General features: G+C 38.2%; 2 protein-coding genes across 4 annotated transcripts in view; one reads left to right on the forward strand and one right to left on the reverse strand.

The window, feature by feature from the left end:
• SECISBP2 (SECIS binding protein 2) overlaps positions 1-7692 on the forward strand; it is a 24414-nt gene extending 16722 nt beyond the window's left edge. The window contains 6 exon segments of the mRNA XM_042864888.1: positions 815-953; positions 1387-1516; positions 3152-3372; positions 3455-3609; positions 4639-4840; positions 5512-7692. Of these exon segments, the coding sequence (XP_042720822.1) occupies positions 815-953; positions 1387-1516; positions 3152-3372; positions 3455-3609; positions 4639-4840; positions 5512-5621 (957 nt within the window). The 3' untranslated portion in view covers positions 5622-7692.
• Positions 6977-13196, reverse strand: part of SEMA4D (semaphorin 4D) — a 104422-nt gene continuing 98202 nt past the window's right edge. Inside the window, exons 18-20 of one of the 3 annotated variants that reach the window (XM_042864877.1) lie at positions 9930-10139; positions 8187-8284; positions 6977-7630 (exon numbers count right to left, since the gene is read on the reverse strand). In XM_042864877.1, coding sequence (XP_042720811.1) covers positions 7586-7630; positions 8187-8284; positions 9930-10139 — 353 coding nt within the window. In that variant the 3' untranslated portion in view covers positions 6977-7585. Of the gene's footprint in view, positions 7631-7956; positions 8285-9929; positions 10140-13196 lie in introns of those variants that run through there. The other 2 variants (XM_042864879.1, XM_042864876.1) reach the window with 2 other exon arrangements.

The following is a 13196-nucleotide window of genomic DNA, read 5'->3' on the forward strand; positions in this document are numbered from 1 at the left end:
GCTCATCCACACAGGTCTCCTGCCACCCTTTCCCGATTTCTTCCTCAATTTCTTCATTCTCAATTCTTCATTTTTCCTTTCAAACACAAAAGGGTAAATTTATTTGGGCAATTAGCCTCCATTACAAACTTTGAGCATATGAGCTGAGCTAGTAGCCATGTGTACATTAAGTGCTTCTTAGCCAGCTAGAAAGGTAGAAAATGAGTTTTAAAAAGCACTTAGTTCTTTCACCTACAGCAGCATATTTGAATCAAGCAGGTCTTACCTTCCTTCTTCTGTGTACCGTGCAGATGGTTATCTATTTATTGTTTTTTCCTTCATCCTGCAAGTTCAGAAACAGCAGTGCAATACAGACTGACTTAGACTTTCTGACAGGAGAGCAAGTTGGCAAGGGTAGATTCATAGTGAAGTGAACTACACTGCATGTGATACAACGTGGGCAGGGCAAAGGGAGGCAGAGAGCTTTTGTTGCTGAGCTGTATAGCTACAAATTGACAGTCTACAGAAGAAAGGTAAAGAGGAGGGCATTTCACTTGCTTAACTTTCTCTTTGCCAGCTAGACAGATCATTAGAAATGCTTTTCTCCACCCAAACACTGGTAGTCCAGGAAAAAGAATTCTTTGCATATAGATTTAATATTTTTCCTACTCTATAATGGTGCTTTGAGGAACTACAGCATTTTTATGTAAATCAAAAAAATACATGTAAACTTTGAATGGTAGTACCAGTTTTATTTTTGAGTGGTCCGTACGTAAGCACCTGATAAGAGAAACTGCTTTGTGATACTGATTTTTAATTTATTTTTGTTTTTTAGATTATTTTGAAAGAACGAGAACTGCGAAAACAGCAACACCTGTTAGAACAGACAGCAGTACCAAAGGATGGAGGTAATTCCTGTGTGTCTGCAGAAAATGCAGCTAAAGATGAAGCACTTCCACAGGATAGTCAAGCAGGTATTTTTCAAGACAGTCCTTTAATACAGTACAAAGGTTGAGATCTGTGAGTGAGTACACTTGATACTTTAAAAAATAGTACTAAGTACTGCCAAACAAAAACTGTATTTTTGGAATTTTCGGTGTTCAGCATGGGCTTATCTGGAGTAAAGTATGACTAAATTGCTACTCTCTGTAACTAAGTAGGAGGTATTCAGATTATTGCTTCACACTTAAATGCTTAATGGATTTATATGGCATCATGAGACTGTCTTTCTGGCAATCAGTTTTAAAAAGAGGTACAAGAGAAAAAGAAAGCTAAACGACTTGTTTTCCTGTTACTACAGACTGCTGTGGTACTGAAACAACTTCAGGAGATAGAAAATTTACAAATCAGTCTCTTCACAGCACCTTTGTTTGTCTTTTTATTGAAATATCTTTATTTGCATGATAGTTGTTCCTGTAATGCAAGTTGTAGAAGGGCTTCTGGGGAGCACAGAGATCAAGGAATCTACAGAAAGCTCTATGACTTCAAAGCAGTCAACATCTAATCTTCCAAAAATCCATAGTAGAAGATTTAGAGAGTAAGTATGGATTGTACTGATGTTTGTATTTTCTGCAATTCCACAAATATAGCATTTTTTAACAACGTATATTAAATGTGTTCTGTGCAGCACTATTTGGATTAATGATTCCACATTTTTTTTTTCAGTTTTTCTGTAAGCTGGCACACAAATGAAGAAATGATATCCAGAGAAACATGTCTGTACATTGTTGTAATATTCACTTCAGAATACATGATCCTTGCAGGGAAAAAAAAAAAGATGAGAAATTTATGAGGCTAAGGAATGAAAAGGAGCTGCTGTTTAGGATGAGTGTTGCATTAATAGAGTACCAGTTTAATACTCAACAACTTATTTCCAGTGTATAGTTTGGTTTTCTGCTACCAGCCAAATGGCAAACATGTGAAGTATGTGACTAGTGAGATGACGTTTTCATGTTGTGCAAGGCAAGAAGACTTGCTATTTATTTTGTGCAGACACTTCAGTTTTGTTTAAATAGATACGTGTATGCTTCCTTAGAAAAAAAGAAATAGTCCTCACTATGTGTGAAAAGGTCAGAAATCCAGTGTAGTAATTATGACTGGTTTTAACAATTGTGAACAGAGTTTAACTTCTGATTTTCCCTTAAGGGTACCGTTGTCCCATTGTCCTTCTTTATAATTGTTGTTATTGTAAATATTAATCTTGATACCACTGTCATTTTATCTCTTGCCATATATTAATTTAAGTTATTTGCTTGAAAAATTACTTAATTGATGTTTATGTGACAGTGTTTTACTGACTGCCCTGTTTGAATTTGCACAGGGGGCTGGTCTGTCCGCTAGGAAGTGTAGAACATTCAGCTAAAAATACTTGGATCTTTAGATTAGATTTTCTGAGTTTTTCAGTATTCTAGTTGACTTTGAGATTTAGTAAAAAAATTGGGAACAGTAAATAAAAACTCTTCAAAGTTAAGTAAAAGTTTGTATGTCTTCAAGAGCCAGGATAGATCCTGCGTTTTCTTCTTGTAATGGTATGTGAATTTACCACTTGGCATCTTCTTCTGGGTGTATAATTGAGATATCTCTAGTTTCTTTCCTTGATATCCTTCCTCAGTGAATGATTGTGTAAAAGATGGAGAAAAATTAATATGGAACCCTCATCTTTCCCAGGGAATACCAGAAGGATGGAGTACATCTGTTATCATCTTCTCCTTATGAAAACTAGAAGGTTGTGGTTTGATAGCTGTGATATGTGAAACAGGATGAAAGGCAAACAATGTGAATCTGGGAAGAGAAATGTATTTCAGATTTCCACCTTCATCATGAGTAGCAATATATTTAAAGAAGACTTTAAATATACTGTTTGTTGTACTGTCTGATTTAGATGTCAGAAAAAATGCTTCAATGGAAAAAAATACAAAAACATACTCATACAAATATATATATGGGTTTAGCGTGTTTATATATACTGCATTATGTTTTAGTGTAGTTTGTTAATTGTGGAATTTAACAGTTTTCTAAATTTTTTCTCTAAGTTCTTAGTTACTGAAAAAAATCCAAAGTAATTTTTTTTTTGCTTTTATGTCACAATTATGTGTGGACTGGGGGTAGAAAAAAGGCAAAGATGTATTTGTAATTTCAGAGTTGTTAATGTTTAATTTGTTCTTTCTTCCAGTTATTGCAGCCAAGTACTTAGTAAAGAAGTTGACAGTTGTGTGACAGATCTCTTGAAAGAACTGGTTCGGTTCCAAGATCGTTTGTATCAGAAAGACCCAGTAAAGGCGAAGATAAAACGCAGGCTTGTTATGGGCCTTAGAGAAGTTTTGAAACATCTGAGGCTGAAAAAACTGAAGTGTGTCATCATCTCTCCTAACTGTGAGAAGATTCAGTCAAAGGGTAAATAAGATACAAAAAAAACAAAAAAAAACAAAAAAAAAACTTGTGTTATTTTTTTTGTTAATTTTGTTGTCTGCTCCAGGTGGATTGGATGAGACTCTTCACAACATTATCGACTGTGCCTGTGAGCAGAATATACCATTTGTTTTTGCTCTTAATCGCAAGGCCCTGGGTCGCTGTGTGAACAAAGCAGTGCCTGTGAGTGTAGTGGGAATTTTTAGCTATGATGGAGCTCAGGTGAGTTGAAAAATAAACTTCAGGCTTTTGTTTTGCTTTACTTAGTTTTGACCTTTAGGGGAAAAAAATAATTCTAATTTTGAGGTTTTATTTTGCTTTTGCACACTATACTCTTAATCCCAAATTAGAGATTTCTATGTGAAGTTAATAATGAATGTATGACCACTCAGCACTTTTTTTTTTAAAAAGTGATTTTGCTGTCTCTTCCTAACATCATTTCCACTTAGATCTCTTATCAAAATGCCTATTTCCAAAGATGTTATGTTTCTGTTAATGCTTGTTTTGTTTTTCATACTTCGATAACAAGTTAGCTGGTGCAGAGCTGCAGCATTTAATCAAACAGTGGATGCTTTTAAACAATCTTCTTGCAGGTGGGGGAAAAGCTAAGGTCAAAAGTGAAGTCAAGAGTATGGAGCCAGGTTCTTTTTGTGGTGCGCAGTGACAGAACAAGGGGCAGTGGGCACAGACTAGAACACAGGAAGTTTCATATGAACATGAAGAAGAACTTCTCTACTGTAAGGGTGACAGAACGCTGGAACAGGCTGTCCAGAGTTGTTACACAGCCTCCTTCTCTGGAGATATCAAGACCTACATAGAAGGTTTCCTGCGCAGCCTACTATCGAGAACCTGCTTTAACAGTGGGTTGAACTAGATGATCTCCAGAGGTCTTTTCCAGCTCCTACAGTTCTGTGATTCTTTGAATATGGAGGGCAGTTTTAAACATCGCCTTGTTCTGATTAGCTGAATACATGTGTGAATGAATCACCAAGATAGATTTGCCATGAAAATGGATGTAATGTGGACAGCAGTTTTTTAAGCTTGTGTGGGCAAGCTTCACTTGTTGTTTTTGAAAAAAATTCCATTCATGATTTTGCAGTAAAATATCCATACTATCTTACTAAAAAGACAGTTTATGTTTGAACTTTCTATATAAATATCCATATGTTTTGAATAAGGGATGTCCATTACAGATTTCCATAAAGATTTTAAAATTTTGTGTGATAAAAGTTTATACTAATATTTCCATAGGATCATTTTCATAGAATGGTACAACTGACAACAGAGGCCAGGAAGGCCTACAAAGATATGGTAGCAGCTTTAGAGGAAGAAGCTGAAGGAAGACAAACAGAAACTGAACTCAGCATCATAACCACTGAATCTGAAAAAAGTTGCTTATCAGAAACTGGTAAAACTTCTCCCAAGAACAATGATGAGGATATACCAAATTACAGTGAGTACTTATTGACTTATTTTTGATTCAAGTTTTCAGTCTGCTTTACTGTTTTCACTGAAACTAATGGCACCTGGCATGTTAACGGTTAGTAATGAGGAACTGTGCTTTTCTGTGGTCTTTTCTTTTCCCCCAGTTCTGTGAACCTGAGGTCTGGCTGAGAAAGACAGAATTGCTTTGATGTTAGGTTAAATGCACTGCTTTGTCCAAGGAGGCTTTTACAGAATGGCTTTTACCCTTACTATGTACATTTATTAGAAAATTGTGTGTTTCTTTCCTAAACTGCATGCTTTGTAGTTATAGTAGACTCAAGTTTTGTAAAGGTTTTCCTTTTCTGCTAATGCGTTCAGCTGATGATATTTATCACAAAACTCTAGGCAACCCTAAAATTTGACTGCTTTAGCCATCTTCATAGTTAAATGTCACCTGAGCAGATGGCTGAACCAAGGACCTAAGGGCATTCTTTCATGCCTGAAGTCTTCTTTCATGGGGTCATCTGATGCTGAGTAGCGTATATGCCAATGTGCCAAATTATCTTCACATTTGCTTTGAGGATAAGGAATTTGAGAGTCAGTGGCTTTTCATTTGAAGTTTTTTCTACAGAGTTTTGCACTAACTTGGAATTTTTTCATTTTCTTTTTGTTTGTTTGTTTTGTTTTAACGTCCTCAAGTTAAAATCTGGAAGAAAAACCTTGAAGAAGAATATAACCCCTATGCACTGGAACTGGAAAAGAGTGCAACTGCTGACATGGCGGTTCTGAATTCAGAAGAGCATCACTAAATGCAGATCATATTCTGCTAGGCTTTCAAGTTTTATTTTGTAATAGATCTACAAATATTTTATCTGAAATTAAATATCCAGGTAGGAGAGTGGCAAAAAAAAAAAAGTTTAAGTCAGATAAGTAAGCTGTTCTGAATCTCCTTACAGAAAATGCACACTGGAGTATATAAGACACTGGCTCATTCTTCTAAGTTCTGTGTACTTGGCTGATTACTATAGTAGACGATAACAGCAAATAAGTTGTTTTAACCAAGAACAACCTGAACAAGTTTGGCATATTAGTAATGGTCTTATGAACTTAAATTTGTTAACAGTGCAATATACCAAAAGAAGTTTGGGGGAGAGATTCCATGTGCCGGATGTTTGGAGCTTTGGGGATTTGTTTTCTATTTCTAGTTCTTGTTTAAAGAACTCAAGCTCTTTTTAAAAAAAAAATTGTTGTTGTTTTTGTTCTGTTTTTCATAATCCTGCTCAGGTGAGCAGTTTGGCATAAGTGTCACTTTATACCCTTCAGCAGGAGGTGAATTCTGGGCAGGCAGCTAGTTGGAAACTAATTCAGGAAAGCTGTAGTGTTGAAGATTACCAGTTAGTTCTTTCCCTGTGATCATTTGTTTTTGCTCTCTGATACTACTGCAATCCGTTCACTACAGATCCTACTTTTGAGCCGGAGGACATAAGATGGACCAGCTTGCTTTCCTGTCTGTGGCTTTCCATGCTGACATATTCTTCATTCCTTTGTTTCAGGGTTATGCCAGTATATATATATGCAAGAGTTTTTAAGTCAATATCAGTTTGTATCTAAGATAGGGAAAATTTTTATCCAATACATTAAGTAAATTTTGAAAACAAAATGTGCTCATAATGCTGTGGTTGAGCACTTTCATGGGAATGTAAATATAAACACCTCTGTTTACAGCTTACAGATGTAAGAGGACAAGCCTAAGAAAGTCATTGGAGGAGGCACATAACTGATCCACTGTTCTGAAAAAGAGATACAGATACTGTGTGCTGCAGCCAGCCTCTCTGTCATGCATTTATAAGTACTGGAACACATACTTTGGAAAGTAGCTGCCTCACTGCTGTCAGATACAGAAGTCTTTAAACTATTCTTCGGTGACATTGCACCTGCTTAAAAATAATTAAGATAAAAGAAAGAAAAATTATTTCAGATACTTCTGCTTAATGGATGCAGAAGGCCAAATCTCAGCACTACAATAAAACTGAAATAAGTGGGTCCGCACATTTTCAAGCTGCAGTTGTCCACTAGAAATAAGTGAACACAAATGCAGTCTTGAAATTCACTCCCTTTGTAAGTGTTTGAAGCTACCATAGTTAACTCAATATGGAAAAATAACTTGGGTGTTTTGTGAGCCATCTTTATTTTGAGCATTAGTCAAAAATTCTTCATTTGGTACAGAAGCTTTATAACCAAAAGGCATATGTTTGAACAAATGAACTTGCTTATACCAGAAAAGATTGTTCTTCAGAATACTAGGAACTGAGTTCAAGGGTAAATGCTTGAATGGAGAATGGAAGAGTGGAAGTGCCTCCGAAATAAAGTTATTCAAATCTTATTTATCAATCTCTAATTTACATGCCAAGAGCCTCAAGAGCAAAACAATTAGTTTGCTTAATCAACTCAGAACAGAAGGCATAGATCATGTTACGTTGTTTGAGCTGCACAAGTCATCCTAGGACCACTAGTCATTCTTTGTTCAGCTAAAATAAGCGTCAGAAAAATAGATGGCTCCAGCATGGGGAAGATGGCCTCTCATAGCACTGGCTACACACTGTGCTCGTTCTCTGATGAGCAAGGATATCATGTTCTACCTCAAACTTCAGCAGATTTCTCCTGAACATTAGTTGTAATGCCAGCACTAACATTTGCAAATACCTCTTTGAAAGCTGTGATATTAAGAGTGCCGGGCACTGATAAGTTGCATATATTCCTCGTTCCAGTTTGTTTATTCCTTTGTACATGAGAGGCTGCTTTTCTTGTTGCAACTTCCCTGAAGGATAAAAAGAACAAGTTGTCAACATATCGTTAAAATAAAGTGGGGTTAAAAGATTACTTATACTGACTGTTACACATGCAGCAAGTACATGCGGTACCCAGCTATCAATTAATGCTTGCTGTAACAGTTGGAGAAAAACACTAAATCTAAGTAGGTGCTTGGGATTCTGTTTTGTTTTTGTTTTTAAATAAGGGTGGCTTTGATTAAACAATATCATTTACAAGCTCCAGTACTGTATTGCAGACCAAAATCAACACATTAATGTGAAAACATCTGCTCTATTTGGCAAGCAGACTCTTCGGGGTAGGATGAGGACTACTTACTTAGAATTTGATTAGTGCACTGTGGGAGCAAGCTGACATAAGTGTACATGATGGATGAGGCAGATCATACTGTTGAGAGGGTCAGACTGACAGCATGTACAGGAGCTCTGATCACTTTGTTACATAAACCCATTCAGTTGCCAGTGGGTCACTGGCTATTGATAGCTGCAAGACTAGTCTGTCCTATAGAAAGGTCCATAGGAGAGATCAGTTTCAAAAATTCTTACCCATGTCTTCCTCCAGTTTTGCATCATCTTGTCGTGTTCACTGATAGCAGTTCTCCAAGTATCAAATTCTTTGGTCCATCCATTCTTACCAACACTATCTGAAAATTGTAAATTGGATGATTATGTAACTAAATAGTGATCAAATGAGCTGACATTAACTCAGCCACAGTGCTTTTACTGAGGATTGGGCTCAAAGGAAGGCAAGGCACCATTTTATCTTCTGTTCAGCTCTACCTTCTCTTAGGTTACATGGAAGTAAGTTCTGTTCAAATGGTCTGGTCTCTTCCCCTCTGCAGCAAACTTTACAACCTCTAGTGCAAGCAGACTGTCACTCCAGAGGTTCTGGTTATCTGTCAGTCCAAGTTTAGGAAAAAAAACAAAACAAAACACACAAAAAAAAAACCAAAACAAAAAAACAAAACAAAACAAAAAAAACCACCTACTCACAAGCTTAAGCCATTTAGAAGCAGAGGAATGTTGCAGGTACATCATGCCAAGGATGAAGAAAAGAATATAATACAGCCAACTATCGAGTTTGTGATTTCTTCATTTTACAGTAATGTTATGTAGTGAGTTGTTCTTTATTCCATACTTCAGAGCATAAGATGGACTGTTTTACCACATCTTGATGAATTTTTAGTCCAGTCTTGCCTACAAACATTTTTTCCTTGTAGTCCCCACCACTCTAGTGGTAGCAGCAGACACAGATGTAGTATCTGTCAAGATGGTCATGGTATAATGCTTTCAAAGCTTCCCTCCTTTGCACTGATAGCAGTTTCACTGAGATGCTCCTCATTCTGCTTTCCTTTTCAACTGAAAAGGGCTATGCTAAACTGTTCTTGACTTGATTCACATTTGGCACTAATCAGGTAAATATATATATTTTTTCTTTTCCATATTAAAAAAATAATCTTATGTACCTTTGTTGCTCCTGATGCCTTTTTTTTTTTTTTAATATATATTTATTTAGACTTTCTGCAGGTATGGGTAAGTTGCAAAACTTAGTTGTAAAAGGTACTCAAGTTGTCCTTATCAGTTCTGCTTGCGTGAAGATCTTACCCAAGTGCTCAGCTGAGCTGTCTGACCTCTGGCCCATAAGTGACAAAACAAAAAAGTTGGATCTGCATCCACCTGACTACAGGCAACTCACAGATCACCCAATATTTAAATATCCCATATAGCAAGCGTATAGTATGAAATAAACAATTACCTCTGACCAGTTTTTGGATAGCTCAAGAAGGTATTAGTCACAATCCAATAATAAGGAAGGAATAGCTTACCCCATTCTGAAGATAGGGCTCACAGGAAAACTGTCAGTAGAAGCAAACTGCAAGTAGAGATACTTCTCACTCAGCTTCAAGCCCTTAAATGAGGTTGGGGAAGAGGGTGGGCCCAGGGTTGCACAAGAGAATTGCTTGCACTTGTGCTTCCAGGACTTGCCATGCCTTTTTATCAGGTGCTCAGCTGGTTCAGGCCTATGTACTGGGCATTTCTTTTTCTCACTTCCTTAGAAGCAAAGCTTTTTGTCACCCTGCATAGTTCTTGCAGAGTGGTATTTTGTATTCTCAGTACTCACATCCAATCCGTGTCCATTCATTTAACAGTTTTTGTTTCATTACTAAGGCATATTTGCTGATTTGCAGGTTAGTTCCATGGGAGGGTGAGAAAGAAGCAATTTTCTGTGTCTGCAAAACCTTTGTTGGCAGAGCCAACAAAAAGAGCGTACAGTCAGAACCAGCCTACCTGTATCTTTCACTTTGATGAGCACTTCTGATGTTGTGTTCCCAATCTTTGAGATGAATGAACATTTATATTTTGTATTTCCTGATACTGAATCTTTCACCCAACTGAGGACATGCACTCTGCCATCAAACAGCCTGTGAGCCTGTTCAGTGATGCATGCCTTCATTTCCTGTCCATTCTTCTTCCAGACAAAATGGGAGTCATCAGGACCTGTAGAAATGTCAGTCAGCTTACTTGGGGAGAAAAACACAAGCTGAGTCTTTGAGGAAAAAAGTGAAAGTTTAGGACCTCAAGATTAGGCTCAAAGACATAAAAAGCTTGGTTTCAATGTTTCTTAAGTTTCTTCAGCTGAAATTCTAGACACCAAAAAGCTGGGATAAAAAAAAAAAAAAAAAAGTACCGTTGATAATTTAAGTTTAAGCTGTAGTTGTAAATAAGTTCATATGCAAAAAGTTTTCTGTGCCTGTATTCTTACAGGGGGAAACTGGCCCACAACCGTGATAGACCAGACAATGGAATCAGTCTGTTGAAGAAGCAGGCCATGCTAACTAGTGCTGATGAAGCTCATGCCTGGTGAAAGGCTGAAGCATTCTGAGATACCTTCCAACATTTGAAATAGAGGCTAGGAGGGGAAAAAGTTCAAGAATTCAGTATGTCAAAGATGCCAGAAATAGTGAAAGGCAAAACTGAAAAAAGTGTGGGACCATTTGTCACAGCAGGCAATTAGACAAGACAGAACAGCTTGGATCAAGAACAAAGAGCAATCTAATCTTTTAGTTGTTGCTACTATTAATCTTAACATGTGAGGATAGAATTTGAATAAATCAGAATTATTGATAGTAGCACAGAACAGCTGTTAGTGGAAAGTTAGCAAGATTGGATGAAGCATAATATCTGTGTCCTTTCACTAAAGGGAAAGGCATCTGGGTCAAGCTAAGAACTTTGCAGCAATTCTTAAAGCACAGAATCATAGAATGATAGAATGGCCTGGGTTGAAAAGGACCTCAAGTATCATATAGTTTCAGCCCCCCCCCCCGCCATCAGCAGGGTTGCCAACCACCAGACCAGGCTGCCCAGAGCCGCATCCAGCCTGGCCTTGAATGCCTCCGGGGATGGGGCATCCACAACCTCCTTGGGCAACCTGTTCCAGTGTGTCACCACCTTCTGTGTGAAAAACTTCCTTCTAATATCTAACCTAGCCTTCCCTGTCTCAGTTTAAAACCACTTCCTCTTGTCCTATCATGATGAACCCATGTATAAACAGATGTTCCCCCTCCTGTTTATATGTTCCCTTCAAGTACTGAAAGGCCACAGTGAGGTCTCCCTGAGCCTTCTCGTCTCCAAGCTATACAAGCCCAGTTCCCTCAACTTATCTTCATAGAAGTGCTCCAGGCCTCTGATCTTAGTGGCTCTCCTCTGGACCTGTTCCAAGAATTCCATGCCTTGTGCTGGGGCCCCAGGCTTGGACGCAGTGCTCCAGATGGGGCCTCACAAGAGCAGAGTAAAGGGGGAGAGTCACTTCCCTCTCCCTGCTGGTCACTTTTTTTAGTGCAGCCCAGAACACAGTTGGCTTTCTGGGCTGCAGATGCACACCACTGGCTCATGTCCAGCTTCTCATCCACCAGGAATTGAGAAACACGTCTGTTTCTCCCTTAGGGCTTGGGATACAGAACGGACTTAGAACACTGAGAGAAGGTGTAAAAAGAAAGCTGGATAAAAGGAAAATAAAGGATTCTTTGAAATGGGTCTTGAGGGAACAGAACCTGCTACAGCAGTCAGATTTTGCTGGGTTTTTTTATTCCGAACTGATATGGAACTTTCTTCAGAAAAAAAAAATGTGATTCTAGGCCTGCTAACTAGTTAGATTTCACATTCCCTGGTGTTGATTTTTTGTCTGCTTGCATGGCAGCCTTTACATCTATCTGTGTGCCTTCTCAGCATATGTTAGATTCAGATTTAAATCATTTGCTAATATCCAACAAATATGGAGAAAGAAATTTTTATTAAGTACAAGGATGAATAGCAGAGAATGTGATTTAACTGCAGTGTGGTGGATTTCATCCTGGAAGGAAGGAGGGGTGGAAAGGAGGCAGCACATTCTCCAAAGGAATGACGACAGCTCTGTCAGAGTTGGGGGCAGGAAACGAGCGTAGAATGTTCTTTAAACAAAGTAAATCATGTTTTATAGATGGCTGTCCTAACCCTGTGATTAACTGAAGGTGGATTACATGTAACTAAAAGTATGGGAGACAGGAACAATGGACAAATTATTTCAGTACGTTAATGAAGTTGGCGTTGGGACAAATGGGAAGAGCGGTGGGTAAAAGCAGTGAAATAATAAAAAAACAGGCTTTGGATTTATTCCTTGAAGAGTTGAGAGAACACTCGATGAGAACTGCAGACAGTTGCCATGGGTAAGTCTGTCCTTGGATGAGGGCTAGAGAAGAAACCTGTGGAAGTGTCAGAGGTCAGGCTGACTGGGAGGCACTAGGACTGACTCAAGCACAGTGCAGATCAGAAGGAGCTCACTGAAGCTTATCGGTTGTTGCTCAGTCATTGCAAACCACAAGCCAGGTGCTCGAGTACAGCCATGTGCTCATCTGTTTAATAGCAGTACTTCAAACCCCTAGGACATGACAATAGAGCAGTTTGTTACCTACAATCATGAGCTTAAAAAACACTTCTTTAGGGCCAGGCAAGGAAATGGCAGGGCATTCTCTAAATGCACTTCAAGTGCTCCGTGTCACTGCTGACACCAAAGGACCTACACTGTTTTCAGGTGCTAAAGGCAACACGTATTCTGGAAACAGAACTGAATGCCCACTCAGAGACACATTTCTCCAAAAAAGTAAACAGTTTCCCAATACAAGGAGGGTTGTAGGCTGTGTTGGTTTAGGTCCCCCCCATGGGCTGCAGTGGTGTGGTTGCAGGCAGAGTTTGCTTTTGCTGCATTCAGCCTTGGTTCCAGGGGGCCATGCAGTATTTTCCCTACTTTGATTTCCATTTCAGAACTGAACAACAGAAAAACACAAAGAGTTACACCTGCAAAAACATGAAGTCACATTTCTCAGATTCAGGTTTGCTACAACTTTGGATTAAGATAAATTCATGCTCAAAGATGCAGTAGTTACAGATTTATCTTTTGAAGATAAATGACTGTGAGCATACATTCGCTATGATAAAACCAACGACATATAATCTTTAAAACAGGAGCTAAAAAAATTTATCTACTTACATTGCCATCCACCTTAAGAATGCTTGAAAGAT

The sequence above is a fragment of the Lagopus leucura genome, unplaced genomic scaffold, assembly GCF_019238085.1.
Source record: "Lagopus leucura isolate 7727_CA_CO unplaced genomic scaffold, USGS_WTPT01 Super-Scaffold_774, whole genome shotgun sequence".
Classification (NCBI taxonomy): domain Eukaryota; kingdom Metazoa; phylum Chordata; class Aves; order Galliformes; family Phasianidae; genus Lagopus; species Lagopus leucura.